Raw genomic sequence first — 26,687 nt, 5'->3', positions numbered from 1 at the left:
AAATTTTGAAAATCCCATATTATTAAATATATACATTCTTACAGGCCCAGAAGGCTGTGTTAGATGCTTTTGTGCTGTGATATTTCCAATGCTGCAAAAGTCTGAAATGCATAGAATGAATGGGCGTGTCTGTGGACTTAAAAATTGTATTTCAAATATTTTAACCATGCATAAAGATAATGACTACACCTAAATTAACTTAGTCATATACAGCCTTCTATTTTAGATGTTAGACTTGGTTTTTAAAAATAGCCTAAAACAAATCAACAAATTGAAAACACTATTTATAGAGGAGGTTAGGCCAAGAAATTTTCTATATTGAAGGGCTGAAATTTCTCTGAGCATCATTTAGTGCACAGACCTGATTAGAACTCTATTAATGTCTGATTTTCCTTTCCCTTCACTCCCTTTTCCAACTTAGAAAAACCATACATAGTGATCTTTACTGGTTAAAAAAGGCAAGAGAACCAGAAACTGGAATCATTTGCTGTCTAGCTGATTCTAACTCATGGCGACCCCATGTGTTGCAGAGTAGAGCTACACTCCACAGGGGTTTTCAAGCCTGTGACTTTTCTGAAGCAGATCTCCAGGCCTTTCTTCTGAGTCGCCTCTGGGTGGATTCGAACCATCAACCTTTCATTAGTAGCCAAGCACTTAACATTTTGTACCACCCGGGGTCTCCTCTTTTCATTGTGGTTAGTTGCAGTGGAGTCAATTCAGACTCATGGTGACCCCAGTTGTGCAGAGTAGAACTACTCCATGGTTTTTCAAGGCTGTCATCTTTCAGAAGCATATCACCAGGACTCCTCTTTACTGATTCCATATTCCAGTTTCAGTTGATTGAGAGTTTGAATTTTATATAGTTCAAAATGTGTATATAGTATATGGCATAATCCTGCCTTGTTTCTGCATGTAACTCTTGACTACAGGTCTTTTATCAATATTGTTTAACAATGGGTTCAAAAGTTTTTGGATTCAAAATGAAGACTTTTAATGCCATTAATTCATTTATCACTTTGAGGATGGCCTGCGGTTTTGTGTAAACGAGTATGGGGAGGTGTAGGGGCATGGGGGGTTATCTTTGGGTACCAGGAGCCCAGGTTCTTTGAGCTAAAGGCAGCTCTGCTCTTAAGAAGCTTTTAGGTTTAAACATGTCATCTGTTGTTATTAATAAAAATAATAAGGGTGTATTTTAAGATTGTACCAAAGATGAAAGCATGGGTGGTAACAGTTATTTATTAAAGAGCTAGGGTTTAATTTTTAAAATTTTCATCTTAGGCATATAGAGTTCCTGAGATATAGACTCTTAAATAACAGGCTAATAAAACCAAAGGAGTTTTAGAAAAATAAGTCTGAGAATTAACTGTGACCTCATCATCTTTTGGCGTACTGTTTAAGAGCTACGGCTGCTAACTAAAAGGTTGGCAGTTCAAATCCACCAGGTGCTCCTTGAAAACTCTATGGGGCAGTTGTCTGTCCTATAGGGTCGCTATGAGTTGGAATCAACTCGATGGCAATGGGTTTGGTTTTTGGTTTCATCATCTTTTGCAGGGGTTGTTGCACTGTTGTTGTTATTTGCTGTTGGTTGGCTCTGATTCATAGAGACTTTATATATAACAGAACAAGACGTTGCCTTGTAAAAACATGGCTCTCCAGCAAACCGTAGCATCGAGTCGATGCAAATTATGAGAAGAAAACACTTCCCTATTGTCATCCTTATACACAGAATACAAAGTAAGAGATGATAACATTATTGGGGAAAACTTTATAATTAGTAAACTCTTCTAAAGCACAGGTGAATACGTAACAAAATTAATAAATAAGATAGTTTATTTGGTTTATTTCCTGAAGGTCTGAATTTACTGAGTTACAAGGCAGCATGTAAAAATGCATAGAAGCCATGTCCCAGAATACTGGGATAGAAGCCTGTTTTCTACCCCTAGATCTACCACTGACTAGTGGTTTTTGTTAGTTGATGTCAAATAAATTCTGACTCATGGTGAGCCCAGGTGTGCAGAGTACAACTAACTGCCCCACAGGGTTTTTTCAAGGCAGTGACCTTTCAGAAGCAGATCACCAAGCCTTTTTTTCAAGGTGCCTCCAGGTGGGTTTGAACTGCCAACCTTTGGGGTAGTAGCCAAGTGCTTACCTGTTTGTGTCACCCAGGGACTGGTTCTGTAGCCAAATAGTGGTATTTTCTTTTCTCAACTATGCCATTTAATATTAGACCTAACATTGAGTTAGAAAGGAAGTTACCCCATGTGTGACTCTTAGTGAGAGTCCCTGGAAGGTGCAAACGATTAACACACCCTGATGCAAATCGAAAGGCTGGAAGTTCAAGTTCACCCAGGAGGCGCCTTGGAAGAAAGGTCTGCTGATCTACTTCCAAAAATGCAGCCATTAAAAATCCTGTGGAGCACAGTTCTACTCTGACACCCATGGGGCCTTCGCAAGTTGGAACTGACTTGTCGGCAACTGGTTTCTGAATGACTCTTTAACCGGTAAAAAACCGTTGCTGTTGAGTCAGTTCCAACTCATGGCGATCCCGTGTGTTTCAGAGTAGAACTGTGCTCCATACTGTTTTCAAAGGCCGATTTTTTCAGAAGTAGATTGCCAGACCTTTCTTTCGAGGTGCCTCTCTGTGGACCAAAACCCCCAACCTTCTGGTTAGCAGCTAAGTGCGTTAACCTTTAGCTCCCAGGGATTGGATGACTCTTAGGAGAGTTCATTTTCTAAGACGGGGAAGGGGATTTCTCTGACGAGTCATGGTGGAGTGGAAATGTGTCTCACTGCCGGGTGAAATACACTGACTCTTTAAATGAGACCCTGGCTTTTTAAAATGAGAGCCAGTGGGATTCAATGTAACAATTTTTGTTTACAGCCATCACTTCCTTCAAGTGTTTACTCCTATGGAACTTTTGCAGTGAGATCTGTTGACTGCATCCTCCCCAGCCACAAAAATCCCTTTTATCCTGCTCAACTTTTCCCTTTGTCCATTACTTACCACCTTCTAATATACCACATAATTTAGACATTATGTTTGTTGTTTTTTGTCACGGCCCCTGCCCCCCACCCCCCACCCCCCACCATAATATAAGCCCCATGAGGGCAGGGATCTTACCTCTTGTTCACTCATATATCTCAAATGAATAAGAGTAGAACTGTGCCTGGATGCTGTTGTTCTATACATGACAAGCTACATGCTGTGGAGGATTGAGCAATGTTTTGGGTTTGTTTTCCCAAAAGAACACTTTCTGTTTTCAATTGGAAGTATGCTTGCTGACACTTAACCTCAAAAACTTGTGAATTGTGAATAGGAGGGCTTCTGCCCAGAGGTCTGCCCATCTGTAATGAAATGAGGACGAGAGGCAGCTCTGAAGCAGAGCGAGGCCACTCTTGCTTATACATTTGTTTTCCTGAGGAGAAATTTCTGTGGTAATTTAAGGCACCTATGTAAAACTGAAAGTCAGATTACATAATTTTTTTTTTTTTTTTATGTAATCTGACTTTCAGTTTTAGTCATTTCTCATTTGCTACCTGGCACTTTAACTATGTTTAAATAAAGCTGTGTACAGGATGGAAGAACACAAATTGGAAACCTGTGGTAATATGATAATACATATGTGTGTTTTCTCTGTTTTGTTTGTTTGTTTGTTTGTTTGTTTTGAAAAACCGTGGTAATTCTCTGGGAACCCAGATTTCTAGGTCCATGGAGTTGGGTGACGCACTCAGGCCTTAGAAGGGTATGGATGTAATTGTGTCCCCCCAAAAATGTGTCAGCTTGGCTAGGCCACGATTCCTAGTATTGTATTGTGTGATTGTCTACCATTTTGTCATCTGATATGATTTTTCCCATGTGTTGTACATCCTGCCTCTATGATCTTAACAAGGCAGGATTAGCGGCAGTTATGTTAATGAGGCAGGACCAATCTACAAGATTAGGTTGTGTCTTAAATCAATCCGAAAATTTTGAGATATAAAAGAGAGAAGCAAGCAAAGAGACATGGGGACCTCATACCATCGAGAAAGCAATGCCAGGAGTAGAGAGGGGCCCCTTGGTTGAGAATCTCCTAGGCTAGGGGAAGATTGATGACAAGGACCCTCCTCCAAAGTCAACAGAGAGAGAACTCCTTCCCCTGGAGTTGATGCCCTGAATTCAGAATTCTAGCCTACTAGACTGTGAGGGAATAAACTTCCGTTTGTGGAAGCCATCTACTTGTGATATTTCTGTTGTAGCAGCTCTAGATAACTAAACAAGTATCCTTTTGAACCTTGAACCTTGTAGGAACTGTTTTCCTGGAGTCACCTTCCAGTCAGATAATGGTGTAGTAAGCAGTTTAGTGGAATCGTTTTGCCTTACGCATGGGGCTCCTTTGGAAAATTACAATGACCTTCAGGAGACTACCCTGCCCGGCCCCCGCCTACATAACTTGCTTTCACTATGCTCTCTCAGATGGCCTTCCTAGTATCTTTGGGTTGATGCTGACTGATTCGAATCGTAGCTACCCACAATAAATATTTTGTTACAGTAATGCTTGGTGTTGCCCTGCGCATTTAGGTTTTTGACAGTTTGTTTGCTCTTGCTGCTGTTGTTCAAAAAATAAGTTATAGGGGGAAAAAAGATTTGAGGAGAAATCATTTCAAAGCTTTCCTTGGAGAGAGTCCCTTATATAAATTTTATTCTTTGACCAAGAGCTTTTGTTATAAACTAAATGTTTTGAATTAGTGGCTTATTATATTTTTCCATTCAGTTGTAAGTCTGGTTGAAAGCTGTATGAAATAAGAGGCTGTCAGTTGCCACGAAGGGGAATTGGGGTGAGACATGGTTTCCTTTGTCCTTTTCATAGTATTTCCTGATCTGGATTCTTTTTCTTTTTGTCCCTATCCCTTTACCCGGGAATTTACTTTCCTAGTACTTCCATGTCCGAATCTTCCATATCTCCTTTTGTTTCCCCAGTTCTCTGTGATAATTGCAAATGGACAAAAGAACCAGAAGTCAGTACAGTGCATTCACGTTAGAGAGTAGCCCAAAGAATGCTTGTGACTACTCCCACGCGGCGGGGGGGGGGGGGGGACTGTGGCATTTTTAAAACCGGGTGTTTGGGCAATAATTAAATTTAAGATGGAGATTAAAATAATTAGGATGGTTTATCTAATTTCTCCTTTGGAATGGGGAAAGTGTTTTTTGTTTTTTTCTTTTCCTTCTCTTTTAAGAATGTGGCAGCTAGCTGCAAATTAGATCATGCTTAGGAACAATTACAATGCTGAGTTTCAATCACTGGCAAGGAAGGGTGAGAAGCTGGGGCATCCTGATTTGCAGGATAATCCAAACCAGCTCATCTTTTGCAGCTCCATGGTGATGCTATTGTAAAGTTTTACTGCTTGTCAACCGTGCCTACAGTATGGGAGGCTGAGCCTGGGGGCGTGGTCGGGAGCAATAGTTTGGCTCTTTTTATCCCCCTAAATCAGTTCAAATCCCATGTACCCTGTATTAACTGGAGATTCAAAGAATCAACATGGAATTGCTTGCAGACTTGTCGGCTCCAGTAAAATGGTTTGCATGTTCCTGGTGGCCTAGTGAAAACGGGGAACACATTTGCTTCCCTCTGACTTCCGTAGAGGAAAATCAGCACTATTTTTGTGGACCCCAGAGAGGAAAAACTTACTTCTGATCTGTCGGAGAGAAAACTAGAATGAATGAGCACCAAGGCAGAAAGCCTGATGTGGATATCACACAAGTAGGAGCTGCCATTGGCTTTCTCTTTCTTCCTGTGCACGTTGTAACTGGCTGCTCTCAGCCTTAAAGATTGGGTTTCAGCAGGAGCTTTTCAGGTTCAAGGACGGTTAATGGTTCGTAACTGCCTGACAATAAACTCAACCTCAAAGTTACATCAGCCCAGGCAGATGCCAAAGGCTATGAGACTGGAGGAAGACAGAATCTGCAGCCAAAGCAGGCAGCTTCACCACCTGCCTGCTGGACTGTGCTCTTCATGGGATTGAAACTTCTGAAGTCTGTGTAGGCATCCCGGAAATGGTGGTCTTCATTAATGCAAAGATCAAGTCTTTATTTAAACTTTTTAATAAGAAAAGTAAGTAGTTCCTTTTCTCCTCTCTACCTACTGCGTGTGTCTTTCTTATGTACTACTTTATCCTTTAAGTGACGGAACTAGGGTTATTGAAACAGCATAATTGGTATGAGTTAAACTCCGTTCTATGCCAGGTTGTTCAGTTAACTCAGACCTTTGTAACTCCAGGGCAGTATTATGTGATCTTAGCATGCCTTATTTATGGTTGGAATTTTAAGTGAATTCACTTCTTTTGTGTTTCTCAAAGGGAGGAAAAAAAAATCCTTTGAAGAAGGAAAGAAGCTTTGTATTTACTTTGTTTCCCTTGATGCATTTTTTTTTTTTTTTGATTTTTTGGTTAAGTATGCAGTTTAAGTAAGGGAGCCTCTGTATATCACTTAGTTTTGGTTGGGAAGAGCCTCTAAAACTCTCCTGTACTCACTGTTACGTATTTAAGAGCTGTCTAGACTGATCAGTGATTGTTGTCAAGTACAGAGCTTTTGTCGTGTGGCTGCATTGTGTACTTATTATTGGTTTAAATCTCTTCAACCCAGGTACTTCTTCCTTCCTTTGAAAATATAATTTTTACAAATACATGGCTTTGTTTTTACGTAGGTGCTAGTTTGTTTCATTTTTTTTTTTTTTTTTAACCAAACGGGATAAATGTGCGTGGGTGGGGGCACTGGTAGGAGAAGCTTTCAAGAGAGCAACAAAGAAGAGCGTTCTGGGCTCCTTTTCTGCAGCTCCCTTGCTCTATGCCTGTCTCTGCGTGGATTGATTAGAATCTGCCCTGGCAAGAGGGAGAGACTGCAGGCAAGAGACAACTGCTCGTTAATAGGAGCCAGTTGGTAGCTTACAGATAGGCTGATGGTGTGATTGCACAGACTCGAATGCTATTACTTGGATTTGATATGTAATTGGCAAATAGGAAGAATTTCAATTTTCAGTATTTTCCCACTATGAAGAATGGTAATTGAATCTTTAAAACAAATGAATGTCAGCACAAAACATTGTAATAACCCTGGATACTCTTTGGGGAACATAGTGTGAGTTCAGCAGTCTGCTAGATTCTCAGATACATAAACAACAGGCCAGTCAGGTCCTCGTGGTTGTTATGTATTAAGATTGATGGGTAATTCACCACGCAAAGCGTGTGTTCAGCGAGAGATTACTGGAGACGCTAGGTGCAAGATTTCTGTGTCTCTTTTGTCAAACATGAGAACAGAAAGCACACAGCACATTTCTGTTTTTAAATGGTTGTTTAGTTCTCAGTGTTTATTTTCCCATTTAGCAGTTGATGGAGAAGGTGGGATTACTTAAGAAATGAATTATTTGGAGGCAAAGCTTCAGAGGAATGGAGAGGTTAGAAGCTGCAGAAAAGATGGTTTATGGCGTGAGAGCTAACAGTGGCTCAGGTTCACAGGGGAGCCGAGAAAGGCACAGTCCTTCTTCAGCGATGCTTTCACTGCCCCTGCCGCAACCATGCTTTACATATTTCATGAACTAAGGGCTTTACACATATTAAATTAATTAATTTGGTCTTTATAGTCGTGCCAATAGCTGTGCTATGGGGTGAGTTCAGTTTATTTTAAATGTATTCAAATAGATGCAGTAGTTTGTGCATGTTTGCTCACTTTGAGAATCTCTTTTATGATTTCATTTCCAGGTACATGTTAGTTGTAGAAGTGTTTTTGCCCCCTGTGAACTCTATAGCATGGATTGGAATTAAGAACAAACAACTTGCTCCTTACAATTCTAGTGTCCCCTGGCTTTACAGCTGTTAGACTTGTCTCCCCAAGTTAATGCCTTAGCATAGGAGCCTTCTCTTATACTTCTCTAGTCTCTCTTCCATTTGTATTACAATGCCAGTATATAGGGAAACCCTGGTGGCTTAGTGGTTAAGTGCTATAGCTGCTAACCAAAGGGTTGGCAGTTTGAATCCACCAGGTGCTCATTGGAAACTCTATGGGGCAGTTCTACTCTGTCCTATAGGGTCACTATGAGTCGGAATCGACTTGATGGCACTGGGTTCAGTATATATATAGATGGCACTGGGTTGTTGTTGTTGTTGTTGTTGTTTTTATAGATGAAGGTTAAAGCCATGGATTGTTAACCAAAAAGTCAGCGGTTCAAAACCACCAGCGGCTCCCTGGGAGAAGGACGTGGCAGTCTGCTTCTGTAGAGATTTACAGGCTTGGAAACCCTGTGGGGTCGCTATGAGTTGGAATTGACTTGGCAGCAAGTTTGGTCTATATAACTCACTGCTGAGACCAAACTCACTGCCTGCCATCGAGTCAATTCCGACTCATAGCGACCCTATAGGACAGAGTAGAACTGCTCCATGGGGTTTACAAGGAGCAGCTGAGCTGAGCTCTTAACCACTGCACCATCCAGGCTCCAGTATAGGCAGCATTTAAAAAATTGTTGATGAGTTTGTTTTGGTGCTGCCAGCTTCATTTTGGGCTCCCTTGGGGCACCAACTTGTGTTGTCGTCAAGAAAAATGAAAGCAACAAAGGGTAGCAAGCGCTAAGGGCATTAAAGGGAAATTATAAGGAATTACCTTACACTCATTTTCCCCTCTAATGTTCTGGTCTGCATTGTGATGGGCAAAAATTAACTTGAAATGCATTTGGTTGGGAAAAGTCAGTTGAATTGAAATTAAAAAAAAAATGTTTTAATATAAAAGTTTTTCATTGAAAACAAATGCAGAGAAAATTTTATAGCACAAAATGATTTTCATTTCAACTAGATAAGCGGTTTAAACATATTAAATTGAATGTTCATGCTTATTTAAAAAAATTTCATTGTGTTTACAGCAGTAATGTTTTTAAACAGTGCTTTAGAGAGGAAAGATTTGGTCTCAACCTTTGGGTAAGAAATTTATTTCTGTCAGAACAGCCTAACATGTACTGATGGAATGACCTTGTGTGATTGCGTTATAGGTCTTTGCTGTGGTGGAGTTAAGTAGGAATTAGTGGTCCTATCAATTTCGTCAATCACTTTGTAACATTGGAGTAGAAGGAGGGTCCGGAATGCTGGGAAGCAGTTACCAGAGCAAACAGTTCTACCAAAACACCGTGGTGGATGGCAGGCATAGTTTCAGCTTTTCCTTTCGAGATTAAATACTGTGTGAAGGACATCTGGAATCTCAGATTAAATCTCATTCAGAATTTGCTCCCTTTCCCCTTTGCTGGTCCTTGTCCATGGATGTATTATGCACCGAGATATGAACTTACTGTAATAAATTGGGAGCTAATGAAGCTTAATTTGACACCCGAATTTATTCTTTCTACAGCTGTTTCCAACCTAGACGAAGAGAGCAGATGGACAGTCCACTACACTGCTCCATGGCACCAGCAGGAGAACGTGTTCCTTCCCACCACAAGACCCCCCTGCGTGGAGGACCTGCACCGCCAAGCCAAGCTGAACCTCAAATCCGTGTTGAGGGGTAAGGTGGCTGTTCTCAAAAGCTTGTTGTTCTTAAACTGCTGACTGTTAGAACTGAGTGTAAACTTGACTACTTCCTGTAAAAGAAGATCTGTTTACTCATGACCTAATACATTCCTAAAACGTTACTGTCTCTATAGAAGCACGCCTATTTACAAATATGCAAATCTGTCTTCAAAGAGCCCACTCTTGTTTAGAAACCCTTTGGGTGTTTAAACCACCAGTTATAATGTAATCCAAACAAACCCCTGCTGACATGGGAAATTTTGCCAGTGCCTTTTAAAGCTATTGTTAAATATTCAAAGCAAATTTGTTGAAGTTGGTACTTTCTAATAGTTTGTTTTGTTTTGTTCAAGTTGGGTGGAAAAGGAAAGTATATATGCTTTGAAGGCATGCTAAGTGGTTCAATCTGTAGGAACTTGGGTAGTGCCCAGTTGGGCGCCTTTAAGCAGAGTCCCTGTCAGCAGATGGGCAGGGTCCACATGAAATACAGAATGTGTTCCGGTATTAAAGTGTGGATGGCACAAGTGGTTTGCAGTTAGCTGCCGATCTAAAGGTTGGTAGTTTGAACCCACCCGGCGGCTCTGCAGGAAAAAGCCCTGTTATACTGCTTCCATAAAGAGATTACAACCACGAAAACCCTATGGAGCAGTTCTACTCTGTAACACACGCAGTCACCATAGTTGGGGGCTAACAACAACAACAACAGCATTCAATGGCTGACTCAACAGCAGCTAGCAACAACATTCCTCTATCTAGTTTACTATTCTCATTTTTACCTCAACTCATTGACATTAAGAAGCATAAATGTATGGTAAGGAAGGCTTCAGAAAGGGGAGAAAGAAGGGACAGGCTCTTTAAAGAGGAAGGAGTGATTTGTAAGATCCATAGACTTTGTTTTTTGAAAGAACAAAACCAGAGTTCTTATTCTACCAGTTTACTCCTACCATGCAATATTTGGGACATAATTATACTAATGAGATTATTTATTTATCTGAAATTCTAACTTAACTGGGCATCCTGTATTTTATCTAATTGTCAAAGGCTTACCTCTGGGAGAAGTCCTGTCATTGGTTCAAGGAAAATCCAGCATGAGGACCCATGTAATTATTATGATACTTTTTACTAGTGAAAAACCAGTTGTGTCAAGTTGATTCCAACTCATAATAACCCCATGTGCTTCAGAGTAGAACTATGCTTCGTAGGGTTTTCAATGGCTGTGACCTTTTGAAAGTAGATCACTGGGCCTTTCTTCTAGGGTACTTCTAGGTGAGTTCCAACTGCCAACCTTTTGGTCAGTAGCCAAGGGCTTAACTGTTTGCTGCGCCCAGGGAACTCCTTGACTAGTATATCAATCATTTATTAAGTGCTTCATTCTTTAATATACTGCTATAACTACAATTACTATGTAACATTTATTAAATGCTTAAATACATTCCATGTACTGTTCTAAGCCCATTACATGTATTATCTCATTTAATCTTCACAGTAATCCTATTACTATTATTTGACCCATTTTACGAAGGAAGACATGGAGGCACAAATACAAGAAACTTGCCTGAGATCTCAAAGTTAGTTAGTGGTGGAACCAAGATTTAATAAGCCTGGGCAGGTTGACCTCATGCTGTTTGTGTGTGTGTGTGTGTGTGTGTGTGAAAATATATACAACCAGACATACACCCATTGAACAGTTTTAACATGTACAGTTCATTGACAGTGATTACATACTTCACACTATATTACATTACCATTCTCCCTATCTCTGCCCATATTGTCTCACTACTGTTCACTAAGACTGCTCCTTAAAGTTCTCATCTGTGCTTTAGAGTTACTGTTGTCATTTTGATCTCATAAAGATAATTCCTTAAAAGGGCACAATGTTCAAGGCAAACATTAATTATTGAGCTTAACTGTTGTTTAAAGATGACTTCACGGGATAATTTCAGTTAAAGGTTTGAAAGGTTTGAAAGATTTGGGGATTCCTCCAGTCTCAATATATCCAGTAAGTCTGGTTTCCAATAAAAATTAAAAGTTCTGTACCACAGTTTTACTCTTTTGATCAAGGCCCATCTTTTGGGTCCCTGATCAAAACATTCAGTAGTGGTAGCTGGGCACCATCCATTTCTTCTGGTCTCCTGACAAGGCAAGTAGTAGTTCACGGAGGCAATTAGACCTGCTAGCCATTTTCTTCTTCAATTACTGGGTCTCCATCCTCTGTTGCTCCAGGCAAATAGAGACCAGTTGTTGTGCCTTGGATGTCTGCTTGCAAGCTTTTAAGACCCCAGGCACTGCACAACCAACTAGGAGGTAGAACAGAAGGACTAAACAATATTAGGTCAATTAGCTAGGATATCCCATGAAACCATGACGCTAAACCTGCAAACCAAGGAACCAAATCCCATGAGGTTTTCGGTTGTACATAAGCAGCCTCAGCAGCTGCTATTTTTTTCTTTTTTGGTCATTGTTGTAAATATACCAGTCAACAAATGTTTACAGGTGTACAACTTATTGACAGCAATTACAGTAATCAGCTGTGCAACCCTGCTCTTAATCAGTGTGATTTTTCTATCACCGTTAACTCCCCGCCCCTGGTAACCACTAGTAAACTTTGGTCTCTATACATTTGCCTGTTCTAGTCTTTCTATATAAGTGAGGTCATACAATATTTGTCCTTCTGTGACTATAATTTATAGACTTGACATTGCACCGCCCAAAAATGAGGACATTAGTAGGTTCTTTTTTTCCATTTAATCTGAGTAACCTACATGCTTACTGCTGCAGGCTTAATTGAGGAGAATGGCATTAGTTTGGTTCATTTGCATGGCCTTGGAGTTGTACTTTGAGCTTCATTGACTTTATGATGTTCGTCACTTAATGTATCTAATTCCAGCCAAAGTTTCCTCTAGATCCCTTCAGTTTCTAGTGATTTATCTTTAGTAAATTTCGACAGGTAATTTCTCCATTTATAGCCTGCCTTCCCCCACCAAATGATTAGTAAGAATATTAAATGGCACCCTTACCAGGAAAAACCCCGAGGCAGTGCCATTGTTAGCATTTCACTGCCAGCTTTGAACAACAGAGCGCTGCATGGCCTGACTTGTAGAAAATGCTTTCACGAAGTTCTCAGTGAGTTTGAATATTCAGGCCTGACTTTCTGTTGTTGAACGTTCTCCAGGATACTGTGCTTCATTACATATTTCAGGTATTTTCAAATATCCGCTCAAAGCTTCTCTTTTCTTCCCATTAGAAAATTGAACACCTTTATACAGAGTTTTCTGATTTTATTCTCCTTTTGACTTATTCACTAGATCCATATGAAATGTCACCAGTGGTTTTGTTGCCTAACCTTGTTTTAATTTGAAAAGGCAAATGCTTTAGTAATGGCTTTGATACCCTAAAATGGTTCATCAAGGGGATTTAATATTTTAAAAAATTAATAATTTTGGAAAATTCCTGGGGCTCAATTTTTAAAGTCTGGATTTTAAACTATGTAAGAGATTTTAGGTGAATAATAACTATTTAAGAACGGTGATTGAGAAAGATAAAATGAGAAAGAGCTTCCATGTTCTTTTGTTTTTCATTCAATTAGTTTTAATTACATGCACAAAACTTCACATACCACTTCCCCTAAATCATTTTAGCAACATAGGATAAACACAGCATGAGTGCAGAGTATTTATTGCCTCATTGTCAATGGAAATTAAAAACAAAAACAAAAATCCAGTCCCTCAATATCGGGCACCATTAAAGCCCGATGTTATGTATAGGTTATCAGTCTAAACTGATCCAACCTCAACATTTTTTGCTTAAAAATATAAAAAGGTAGCTAATTATTCACAATGAATAATCTGTTTTGTTCCTTCTATTCTTACTGTGAGCTTATTCCCAATTTTAAGGAGAGTATACCATTCTTTAATGGTAAGCAGGTTGGTACTTTTGCATAATCATTAAGTACTCATTGTATGAATAGTTTGTCAGTGTTTCAGAAGCTGGACTCTGCTCTTAAGGACCATAAAATACTGAGGAAAATGATAGTGGCAAGGACTAATAAGTTAATAACTAAATGTTGTAAACATTTACTGGTTAATAGTGCGGAAATGCTTATTGGTCGGAGTGATTGAGGAAGGCACAGGTCATGAAAAACTTAAGTTTGAGTTGGTACGTAAGAGCAGATAATAGATATAATTTAACATGTATTTTTGAGTATCAATTCTGTAATATGCCTGGAGTTTTCAAATGGCCTAATAGAAGTTCCTGGGTGCCTAACTTTAAAGAGCTGAGCTTGCTGTCTCGAGTCAAGGTTGAATAGTGTGGTGGAGGTGTTTATTGGGTACAACGGGCACCTAGGGAGCAGCTCGGCTGGTAAAGAAAATCATTGAAAGACCTACCCCACCTTATCCCTAGCTCCCCAACTCCTGCAAATGTGTGAAATGGCCTATGGACTGCTGGAGCAGGCCGTCTTCCGTGTGCCGTTTCACTCTCCTTTGGTCCGATATAGCAGGTATCATTTATCTTCGTTGCTGAATAGTCTCAGAATATGATACAATTTCCCAGGCATGCTCAGTTTTGTTGGTTGATTTTGTTACTTATGATTTAGGTAATGATTTACTGCTAATGATAACACATATGTAACCTAAGTTTAAAAACTTTTTATAACTCAATTACAAGAAAATTAAAAATTTGGCAAGGGAGTCAAATAGACATCTCTCCAAAGAAGATACCTAAATGATTGTCATTAGTCATTAAAACCAAACCCGTTGCCGTCAAGTCAATTCTGACTCATAGCAACCCTATAGGACTGAGTAGAACCACCTCATAGAGTTTCCAAGGAGCACCTGGTGGATTTGAACTCCCAACCGTTTGGTTAATAGCTGTAGCACTTAACCACTACACCACCAGGGTTTCCAAAGTTATTAAAGAAATACAAATTAAAGCCACAACAAAATACCACTTCACACCTACTAGGGCAATGGTGATGATAATAATAATAATAATCAGAAAATAACAAGTGTTGGTGAGAATGTGGAGAAATTGGAACCCTCATACATTGCTGGTGGGGATATAAAATGGTACCCCTGCAGGGGAAACAATTTTTTAGCTCCTCACAAAGTTAAACATAGAATTAACATGTGACCCAGCAATTACACTCCTAGGTATATACCTAAACAAATTGGAAAACTGGAACTCCAAAGTTTATTACAGCATTAATCACAATCGCTAAAACACAGAAACAACCCAAGTGTTCATCAGCAGGCTTTGGATGAGTGAAGAAACACACACACACATAAACACACAATGGAATATTATTCAGTCATAAAAAGGGAATGAAGTTCTGATACATGGTACAACATAGATTAACCTTAAAAACATGCTTAGTGAGATAAGCCAGACAAAAGGACAAATACTGCATGATTCCACTTACATGAAAGGTCAGAATAGGCAAATGTATAGAGACAGGAGGTAGATAAGAGATTACGAGGGTCTTGGGAAGGGTTGGGGAGTTCTTGGTCAGTGGACCCGGCATTTCTGTTTGTGGTGAAAATGGGAAGTACGTAGTAGCGATGGTGGCACATCACTGTGAATGTAATTACACTTAAAAACAGTTAAAATGGCAAATTTTATGTTACATATATTTTACCACAGTTAAAAAAGTAAAACAGTATTTTGATATTTGGTTCACTAAGACATCTGACTAGTGCCAGAAGTGAATTTCTGAAGGTGGACCCTTTATTAATAACAAATTCACCCAGCCTGGAGAATTTGCAGAAGAATTCTACTCTTTTAATCTCCATAATTGTTTGAACCCTTCGTCAGCTACATTGGGGTTAACTGTGATGATGAGTAACTAGATTTTTGTCTAATACGTTTTTAGCTTTACTAAAAGAGGCACAAAATTAAGAGGAGGAAAGGGACTTGAGGGACAGGGAAGTCATGTTCATGGTCAATGAGAGGTCCAGATTTTATTTCTTTACAGCCTCATTTGACCATTGTGTGCATATTGAAGGCTGAAATAATGATACAAGTTATTTTTAAGACTCTTATCACCTAAAAAAGCCCAGCTCGGGGAGGGATAAACATTATTTCTCACAGTGTGTTTAATAGGCAGTTTAGCTACTGTATCCATGAGTTAGTTCACAAAGCATCTGTTGTTGATACCAGAAGTGTTCTCCAGTCCCAGCACTCTTTCCTAAAGAAATACATTTTAGTAGGTCAGCTTGCTCTGTGGCTCTAAAATGAGAGGAGAGATCGCAGGGAGGGGTGTTGAATCTGGCCTATGTTAATTCAAAATCAGAGGGTTATAGTTATTATATCTGGAAATACAGGAGTTAAGGATTTAAAATAAGAAAAATTCGCATATTTGTACCAAGTGATTAAAAATAGAGTGTGTCATGGATTGAACTGTGTCCCCTGGAAATGTGTGTTGTAAATCCTAACCTCTGTCCCTCTGGCTATAATCCCATTTGGTAATGGGTGGTCTTTGTTATATTAGTGAGACAGGATTAGTGTGGGGTGCGTTTTCAGTCAATCTCTTTTGAGATATAAAAGAGATTAAAACAAGCAAATAGGCAAAGCAGAGAAGGGGGAAGAGAGGTGCCAAGCCACATGAAGTCCCAGGAGCAGAAGCTAAAAGAGACAAGGACGTTCCTACAGGGCCAACATAGAGAGAACCCTAGAGCCAGCACCCTGAATTTGAACTACTTGCCTCCTAAACTGTGAGAAAATAAATTCCTGTTTGTTAAAGTCACCCAATTGTGTTATTTCTGTTACAGCAGCACCGTATAACTAAAAGGGAAAGTATGTATATATGAATATCTTGTTTCAAAGTGATTCCAGCAGCCAGGGTCCTCTGATAGTTCTTGACACACAGACTTTCTCTGCATCTACTTCTTGTCATGATTCCTCCTATTTAGCTTTTGACCTAGACAGATAAGTCTGTTCGGAGAAAGGCTGTGGGGTTCTCTGTGGATTTGGCGACTGCTCAGGCTATGCTGTAATGATGAGGAGGTATAGCTCCATTTGCCTTGGGCTCCTGGGTCCCTGGGATACCACAGATGTAATTCTGGATCCGGAATCCTCTCCTGGGTCCTGTGGCACCCTACACTGGCCCGTCTGGGAGATGCCTTTGTAGCATGGCCTGGAGGGTATTGACCGAGAACGCCATATCCTAAAGCACCCACCCTCCACCTCAGACATCTGCTTCACCTACCTTTTGCTAACATCATTGAATTCTTCATCTATTTCCTTTCTGTTACTTTAATTATGAAATATAACAGACAAAGACATAAAACATGACAGTTGTAACAAATAACTAAAAAGCAAACATCCGTGTAACCATCATCCAGGTCAAAAAATAAACATGGACTGCACTCCAGATGCCTCCTGGGGTGCTCACTTTCTTATGAGAAAGTCCAGGTTTAGTGGCAAGCACATGGGTTGCCTCTAGGTTCAAATCCTGACTTGGCTATCTACTACCCATTCCCATACTAGGTTCATATTATTTGAGTTTAATTTCAAGTGTGTTTCTTCAACACTCTGAGTTTGTTTTCTCATCTGTAGAGAGCATAACACCTGTTCTCATGGGAATAAAGTGAGCTTACTTATGTAAAGTATCTCTAAGTACTTGTCCTCAGTGGGGAAGCAGTAAGTGTTTATAGTTTTACAAATCTCCAGCCTCATTCCCAAATGGCTACCATTACTTAATTGGTGCATTCCCTCCAATGCCTTATACTCCAGAGATCAGCTATGGAGAGAAAGGAGCAAAAATGGGAACCCACAAACACTTGGCATCTAGGTTCATTTCATCCACATAAGCAAGATAACTCTTTCCCCGCTTATTGCTGACCTCTGAGAAACCCCTAAAACACAGAAGCTGGAAGAAACCTCCCAGATTTTCTGGTCAGTACCCCTTTTCCATTTTGTAGATAAGTAAACTGCAGCCCAGCAAAGTTAAGGGGTTGCCTTCTAGCCACCTAGCAGCTTATAGATGGCTGTGTCAGGACTCATATTCGGGTCTCCTGATGCTCACTCAGCCCTGCTGGCCTTTTTGATCTGGGATCCTAAGGGCACTGAGGAGACCTATCTCTTTGATCCCTGTTCACTGATCTTCAGCTTTCAAAAATTCATGTGGGCGTTGTTCACTCCTAGTCTGATGGCCCAAAGGCAGACTTGGTTCCAGTTAACTTCCAAAATTCAAATTAGCCCACTGGTGCCTAAAGGTGGTGACTTCACAGTAGCTTATGCAATCTCGTTACTCATCCTTGATGTCATTAAAATTAAAATAAGTTTACGAAAAAGAATAGGTTTGTCATATGACATTATTGTGATTAATATCTATAACCATTGTTTCATCTTAATGATATTTGCTACTTATTTTTAGGGTTATAACAGGTCATTAATACTTAAATGGACTTTACAAATAGGTAGAGGTTATGGGAGGGGCAAGGGAAAGAAAGATGAGGCTATGGAAATACTTAAATATACTAAGAATTTAGTACTTGTAGCTGAGTTTACATTTTGCCTAGTTTTTTACTTGAGTTCTTCCTGAAAAATCCTTAGTAAAGTGGGTATATAAAAGGAGAAGGTGGTTAAAGAAAGATTACTTGCAATTATATATATAAAAAAAAAAAAATATATATATATATATATATGAGAAGTATTAAATTGCTTATATTCATGCATATTGAGTTTTAAGTTATTTTCAAGTTTGAATAAAAATAGTCACAGAACTGGAGGGACTAGAGTAGTCTGAAAAGGCCACTGGAAGAGGTGGGAAATATACAGTCAAACCTGTGGAAGCCAGAACCTATATAAGGTAGAAGGAAAACTCAAATATTTTTCACTAAAATGAGTGATAGAAAAATGGTAAGACTGCACCCTGTCAAAGGCAAAAAAAAAACTTGTGAGGCCCAGAAAAATTAGGCAGTTCTGTTGAATTCTGGCTCTCACCGGTTTCACTGTAATTGTCTCGTTAGTGACACACAAAGCAGCGTTGACATCTATTCCAGAAGGTTAGATACCAGTTGCTGTTGAGTTGATCCCAATTCATGATGACCCCATGTGTGTCAGGGTAGAACTATGTCTCACAAGGTTTTCAAGGGCTGAATTTTTGTAAGTAGATCACCAGGGCTTTCTTTCAAAGTGCCTCTAGATAGGCTCCAACCTCCACCTTCTGGTTAGAAGCTGAACATGTTAACTGTTTTACCAATCAGGGACTCTGGAAAATGAGATAAAAACCGGTTGTCGTCTAGGTGATTTCCGACTCATAATGACCCTCCCTATAGGACAGAGTAGAACTGCCCCATCGGGTTTCCAAAGAGTGGCTGCTAGATTCGAACTGCCGACCTTTTGGTTATTAGCCAAACTCTTAACCACTATACCATCAGGGCTACTGGTGAGATAAGAGACTAGAATTCTGGTTATTGTGCTCCAGTACACAGACAGCTGTGGAATTTTAGACAAATCCCATCCCTTCATTTTGCTTTGACTCCCTCCACTGGAAAACAATTTATGATCTCTAAGACCCTTTTTAGGGTCTAAATTTCTGATCAGTTTCTTAATACATAACTGAGGTTGACGTGTGAAGTTTATTGACGTGAAACTATAACTGATAGCTGAGCATGAGCCTGACAAACACAAACAAGTGTGTGTTGTCATAAAAATTCATCAAGTGCCTACTATGAGAGAGGCATTGGGCTGGGTATTGTCACAGAGTCAGTGATGAACAACATGGTCCTTTCTTCTAGAATCTTAGATCCAGTCAAGAGGAGATAAGTTGTGTGCATGAATAACTCACGTACAAGGTTGATGATGGTGGCATCATTGAGCTTCGCCTCTGCCCTGCATTGCTGTCTTTAAAACATAAACCTAATCGTACTTCTATTTTGTTAAAATTTCTTTACTAGCTCCCCATCACTGACAAGATAAAACCCAAACTCTTTAGCTTATGAGAACCTTCATGATCTGGCCCCCCATTAGTCCAGCCTTATCTACCGACTTGCATTCTCTCTCCCATGCATCTCTAACCCTCCACGCACATTTTTTTACCTGTGCTGTCACACATAAGGATATTGTTGTTGTTGTTAGGTGCCATCGAGTCGGTTCCAACTCATAGCGACCCTTTGTACAATAGAATGAAACACTGCCCGGTCCTGTGCCATGTTCACAGCTGTTGCTATGCTTGAGCCCATTGTTACAGCCACTGTGTCAATCCATCTCACTGAGGGTCTTCCTCTTCTTCGCAGACCTTCTACTTTACCAAGCATGATGTCCTTCTCCAGGGACTAATCCCTCCTGACAACATGTCCAAAGTATGTGAGACATAGCCTCACCATCCTTGCTTCCAAGGATCATTCTGGTTATACTTCTTCCAAGATAGATTTGTTCATTTTTTTGGCAGTCCATGGCATATTCAGCATTCTACTCCAGCACCACAATTCAAAGGCGTCAGTTCTTTGGTCTTCCTTATTCATCATTCAGCTTTCACATGCTTGATTGAAAACACTATGGCTTGGGTCAGGCACACCTTAGTCTTAAAGGTGACATCTTTGCTTTTTAACACTTTAAAGAGATCTCTTGCAGCCGATTTGCCCCATGCAATGTATCTTTTGATTCCCTGGGTGTTCGTTGTGGATCCAAGTAAAAGGGGATCCTTTACAGCCTCAGTCTTTTCTCCGTTTATCATGACCTTACTTATCGGTCCAGTTGTGAGGATTTTTGTTTTCTTTATGTTGAGATGTAATCCATACTGAAGGCTGTAGTCCTTGATCTTCATCAGTAAGTGCTTCAAGTCCTCTTCACTTTCAGCAAGCAAGGTTGTGTTATCTGCATAACGCAGGTTGTTAGTCTTCCTCCAGTCCTGATGCGCTGTTCTTCTTCATATAGCCCCCAGCTTCTTGGATTATTTGCTCAGCATACAGATTGAGTAGGTATACTGAAAGGATACAACCCTGATGCACACCTTTCCTGACTTGAAATCATGCAGTATTCCCTTTTTCTATCTGAACGACTGCCTGTTGATCCATGTACAGATTCCTCAGGAGCACGATTAAGAGTTCTGGGATTCCCATTCTTCACAGTGTTATCCATAATTTGTTATTATCCACACAGTTGAATGCCTCTGCATAGTCAATAAAACACATGTAAGAATATAGTCCTTCAACTGGGATGGGAGTCTGTCTTTTCTGTGCAGTACACATCCTGATATATTTCTTCTCCCTTCCGAGCCACAGCCTCACGCACTGACCAACTCCTGTTCCCCCTTTAAAGAGTCATCCCATGGGGTTCCTCACCGAGGGCTTTCCTGGATTCCTCAGGGCAAACCTGGCATCCCTTCTCCACACATTCCCACACCTTACATGCCGCCATTAAACTGCTTGTGGTAGGCTGTGTAATTTTGATTACCTGTTTATTCTCTACCTAATGGCAAGATCTTCAGGAGCAGGCCTTGTCTTTTCACTTGTGGGTTCCCAGCACACAGTCCTGTGCTTGACACAGTAAATAGTGTTGTGTTTGTGGAGATCCTGAAAGTGTTTTGAAAAGGCATTCAGGACTTGGGATAGAGTTAAAGTCACTGAATAACTGGTGAGAACTTGGAACTGGTGAGATTGCAGAGGGAAAGAGCAAGGAGAGAAGAGTAGTGAGGATATTTGAAGTGAATATCCTCAAGGACGAGCCTTGAAGGCTTTATTTTAGGGTCTGAGAAGAACGTAAATCAAGATGAGGCAGCCATCATGGTGCTCATGGAAGAGGGCGGGGTCAGAAGAAGAGGCTACTGAATTGGTCATTAGACTGCCATTAAAGACCTTTGAAGGAGCAGTTTCAAGGAAGCCACTGGCTTAAGAAGCCAGATTTCATGAGAATTATTTTTATTAACAACAAAAAAGTTTTGTTTTTTTCTTAAAGAAGTGAATGATGTCAAGAAAGCAAAGAGAGAAGGGATAGTATTTTGAGGTGGTGGCAAAGGAGAGGTAATACTTTCTTTAGAAAACTACAGCCAATTGAAACATGCTATAGACAAAAAGCACCAATACGGGGTGGGCAATTGCAGATATAAAAAGGAGAATGAAAGGATGTTCCCTGAGGAACAGGAGGCAGTGACCTGTGTGCAGGTTGGGGGTCAGAGTTTGCGACCTCTGCCTCCTGGGCTGGGGATTGGAGAAAGCATGCTTAGGGATGGAACAAAGGAATGTTGAAGTTCGTTAGGTGGTGCTGGAGGCTTGATAGAAATGTGGTCCCCACTACGTTGTAAGGTCTTTGGAGAAAAGGATGATTTCGTTTTGTGCTCCCTTGCTCAGTACATGTGAATTTGGTGGCTTTTCAAAGACAAATGATAATATTATTAAAGGCTTACCTTTTGATATGCTTGGTATTTCAGTTAGATTTCTTTTGGACTTTGTCCTCAGGGAGTGTTATCCAATCTGATGAAACAATGGATTAAATTCTCTATTGAGGAAAAAGCAAACACCAGAATGTGGAATTAACAGCACGGAAATCATCTATAAAAGGGGCTGTTTAGCTTCTCATTTGGGATTTGACAGCTCACGTCATTTTCTATAATACTAACTATTCTGAGTATGGTTGCCCTGAAAGAAGTGTTTTCTTCAGAGTTGTTAACCCATGAGAAGGAAGTCAGATGCAAGAACAAAAGAAAAATGAACAGTAGTTGCCTTTTCAGATCAGAAAAGTGACATGTTGCCGAATTTTAATGGTGAGCAACACACAAAAGATAGACTAGCAGAGACAGTCATGTAAATGGACCCGGTCTTAACAAATCACCGGTGGATTGTTTCAACAAAAGGCTTTTTGTTTTGTTTTTGTGTCTATAGCCAGTCTGCTGTTTCAGCAATTCTATTTTAATTCCTGATAAAGTAAGTAACGTGAGTGTCCTCTATATTTCACTGGGTGCAGCATAAAAATGCTACATTGAAGGGACTGTGGATAAGGTTTGTTATCACTCACTGTATAACTGAAGTCTCTGGTGTTGGTTTAGAATCTTTTCAGGCTATTCGATATTGAATAACCTTGGTGATTCTGTCCTGCTGCCAAGTGATAGGACTTTTCAATTCTAAAGTGAAATAAGATCACCTCCAATTTGGCTGCACTCTGTGGTGTTTCAACTACTCATTGCTGTCAAGTTGATTCTGACTCATAGCAACCTCACGGGACAGAGTACAACTGCCCCATAGGGTTTTCAAGGCTGTAAATCTTTACAGAAGCTGACTGCCCCATCTTTCTCCTGAGGAATGGCCTGGTAGGTTTGAACCGCCAACCTTTGCTTTAGCAGCTGAGTGCTTAATCACTGCACCACCAGGGCTCCTAGAACTTCCAAATTCTTACGCATTCACATTAATAATGGGCATCAGAAAACTGTCCCCTTAACTTAAATCAAATTCAGTTCCTCAAGTCTCAAATTAATTTGGGCATGGAAGAGAAGAAATGTTAAAAACTGGTTTTTCTGTAATGGCAAATGACATTTAAGAGTAATTCTTTCCATGGTGTACAATGAAAGATAAAGCTAACAGTTTTACCTAATTTTTAAATTTTAATGTTTAATTCCTAAGTTTTTGTTTTTTGAGGTTTTTATCCTACTCCGGTAAAAAAAAAAAAACTGGTTGCTGTCGAGTCGATTCCGACTAGAGGAAGAATATTAAAATGACCTTTTTTTTTTTTTTTAAAGCCTTCTACATAATGGGATTTTTTTATGGTGTTTAATTAATGTCAGCGAGAGAGATGTTCGTTCCAGAATCCGTGTTAATACATCATTCAGCAGATCCTCTTCCATTTTGACTGTTGAGCTGACAACCACAATTAGTAGTATATTTTCTTTCCACCTACCCCATCCTGATTACTTTATTTCCCAGAATACACTTGGAAAGATTGAAATGAGAAGCCATTTGGAATTGTGCTGAAGTATATTCTAGACGTGTAAATTTAGTCTGCTTGTCATTCTTTTCGGTTTTTGTTCTCTCTTGGCAAAGAAACGCATCCATTTCAAAGGTGGTGTCCTATCACCATTCCCTCTCTTCTGGCTTACTCCTTCCCCAATACTTTTCAGGCTAATGGTGCTGTCTCCAAAAATGCATCTTCCCTGTGACATCTGTTCTGCCTTGACCACGAGAGCTTTTGGAATTGCCCAGGATGCAGTTAGCTTTTTGTTTCTGTGTTTGATCAGCTTCTCTGACATTCTACTGAGACTAAATTTCCTGGGTTAGATAACCCTGATAACAGCACTGAATGTTGTCTTCCCTGTCCCAATCCTCTCCCTACCCACCCTTCCCCAGTCTCTTTATTTCTTGGGGACGAGTTGTGGAAATAGTGCCCCCCACCACCCAGCAGAATTCTGTATTGATTCTGGTCCCACACCATACACCCCAGTTGGGATTAATTAACACTAATGTTGTGGCCTACCAACTAGATAGGCAGGTCATATGCCTTGGACTAATTAAAGTGGAAAGTGTGGCCAAGGATAAAATAAACCTGGGTGAGGAATGGGTTGGCACCTCCATCATGTCATCACAGTACCCTTTCAGGGACTTTGTTGAATGAATACAGTTGATCATTCATTCATTCAGTAAACTCACTGAGCACCCGCTAGCCACATAGAGTCAGACATACGTTCTTATTGTTGTCGGGTGCCGTCAAGTCAATTCTGACTCATAGCAACCCATGTGACGGAGTAGAACTTCCTCATAGGATTTTTTAGGCTCTAACCTTTATGGGAGCTAACCACCAGATCTTTTCTCCTGAGGAGCCACTGGTGGGTTCAAACCATGAACCTTTCAGTTAGCAGCTGTATGCTTAACCATTGTGCCACCAGAGCTCCTTTGTAGGGCCTTAGAAACCATTAAAAGGACTTTGGCTTTTATTTTCAGGGCATGGGAAGCCATTGGACAGGTTTGAACTCAGGAGTGTCATAATCTACTCATTTTTAAATGGATCAATCTGGTTTTGTGTGAAAAGTTAGTGGTAAGGGATCAGTCTGGTTCTGAGTGAAAAGTTAATGGTAAGGGAATTGGGAGTGGGTAGCGCAGAGACCAGGCCAAGGTAACCACAGTAATCCAGGTGGGAGGTGCTGGTTCCTGGAATCCGAAACTTCCTCTGAAATGGAGTGCGGAAATAAAAGCAAGAAGCCTCCAAGCACTTTAAGGGAATCTTGACATATAAGACACTTCTACAGAAGCAAAATAAAAGCTTTTCCTGAGACAAAGCCTTATTCTTTGGGGACTATAAGAAGAAACCAGTTACAGTACTTCGCCCCATCTCTATTTATCTGTACCAGATCAGCCAAATTCTTCTTTATCCCTCGTTTCCTGTTTTCCCATTAATGTTTTCTTGTGGTGTGTGTGGATCGACTGCTTTGTGAATCAGTTGTGACATAATAAAAGAAACAGATTAACACCCTTTTCCCTTCAGCCCTTTCATCATTTCCTCACTTAGAATATGTAGGAAGTCTCAAGTTATCCAAATTTTGCTTCCGTCTAAGAGAAGACTCTTCTACTTTCACCTCCACAACAGATGGATATCATGTCTACAACCTTTAATTTTGTTGCTGCTTCTCTGTAGGTGGTACTTACCTTACTCTGAAACAGTGGCTTCCAAGTGTGGATTCCAGATCAACAACCACGTCACCATCACCTAGGAACTTCTTAAACCAAAACCAAACCCACTGCTGTCAAGTGGATTCTGACTCATAGCGACCCTATAGGACAAAGTAGAACCCTATAAGATTTCCAAGGAGCGACCGTTGACTTCTTAGACTTGCAAATTCTCTGGCCTGAACCAGGATCTGTTGAATCAAAATCTCTGGGGATAGGGCCCAGCAAGCCCTCCACTTGATCTGGTGCACCTAGAGTTTGAGAACCCCTGCTCTATAAAATAGTCAAGTGAGTTTGTTTAATCAGTTAGCTAAATTGTAAACACCCTGAATGTTGGAATGCATTCCCTTCAGCCCCACTAGTTCCTTACAAACTAGGATTCCAACCTAAAACTATTCGATTTCAGAGTTTTAACTGTTGACACTTGAGAAACTAGGATTTGATGCCCTGCCTATTCATTCTGTTTTCTCCAAGTGAACACTGCTTTCATAGTCTGGAAGAAGAGTATTCAGAGGTTTAGACAATCATAGATCCTTCATGTTAGAGACAAAATATAATTGTCACCCATTGTGACTTCCCTTTTTGCAACTTTCTGCTGGAATCAAAGTCTGGATAACTTCTGTTGCTTTCCTCAGGCAAATCAAGACTCATGCCCTTGAGGACTAACCCGTTTTCCTTGGTCCATAGGGTGATAGTTGGCATATCTTCTGATTGGCCTTTCTCATCAGATTATACTATAGCACCTGGGACATTGTGTTGTATATGAACCATTAAAAGATGAGATAATTACTTTCAGAACTTTTATAAAAACATGGGCTTCATCATTAAAGCCATACCTTTTCTCTTTATTCTTTTGTGTTTTATGTTGCTTTGGATGTCACACAGCATTGAAGTGATGATTTGTGAAGACTTGGTCTTAGATCAGATATGCTTTTATTGGGAGATAATTTCAGGTTTAATACTTCAGAGATAATAACAAGTATTCCTATGTAACTACATAACAACTGACTAACTCTAAAGTGAGCATTGTTGTTAAGTTGCCATTGAGTCAGCTTCAACTCATAGTGACCTTATATATAACAGAATAAAACATTGCCTGGTCCTGTACTGTCTTCATGATCATTGGTAGGTTTAAGTCCATAAAGTAGTAGTAGAGGGGAAAAAATGAACCATTAATCTAAAAAAAACCCAAAGGAGCATGTTCATTTGGAATCATTTAAAATTGGTACCAAATTATCTAGTAAAATATCATTTAAAAGAAAAAAAAAAAAACTAAACCCGTTGCTGTTGAGTTGATTCCGACTCATAGTGACCCTACAGGACAGAATAGAACTACCCTGTAAGGTTTCCAAGGAGCGGCTGGTAGATTCAAATTGCTGACCTTTTGGTTAGCAAATGAGCTCTTAACCACTGAACCACCAGGACTCCGATAAAAAGGTATATATGAAATCCACAGTGTCTTAAAGATATATTTTTTCAAACTCATTTGATATGCTACAATTAACTAACTTAAAAAATTATTTAAACATTTAGTGTGTTGTGTTAAAATTTGAGTCTTGAAGACATTTTTAATAAATTAAA

The 26,687-nt window shown here is 40.0% G+C and overlaps 1 protein-coding gene across 5 annotated transcripts in view; it reads left to right on the top strand.

Moving 5' to 3' along the window:
* The window catches only part of NHSL1 (NHS like 1), a 170,112-nt gene that overhangs the window by 85,476 nt on the left and 57,949 nt on the right, over window positions 1–26,687 (top strand). For 4 of the 5 annotated variants that reach the window (XM_049902098.1, XM_049902089.1, XM_049902080.1 and 1 more), the window contains one exon: window positions 9,362–9,514. In XM_049902098.1, the coding sequence (XP_049758055.1) occupies window positions 9,362–9,514 (153 nt within the window). Of the gene's footprint in view, window positions 1–5,140; window positions 6,090–9,361; window positions 9,515–26,687 lie in introns of those variants that run through there. The other variant, XM_049902107.1, reaches the window with a different exon arrangement.

The sequence above is a fragment of the Elephas maximus genome, chromosome 1 (genome assembly GCF_024166365.1).
Source record: "Elephas maximus indicus isolate mEleMax1 chromosome 1, mEleMax1 primary haplotype, whole genome shotgun sequence".
NCBI classification, from domain to species: Eukaryota; Metazoa; Chordata; class Mammalia; order Proboscidea; family Elephantidae; genus Elephas; species Elephas maximus.
The sequence above is the reverse complement of the archived record's forward strand: the minus strand, read 5'-3'. Positions and strand labels throughout refer to the sequence as shown.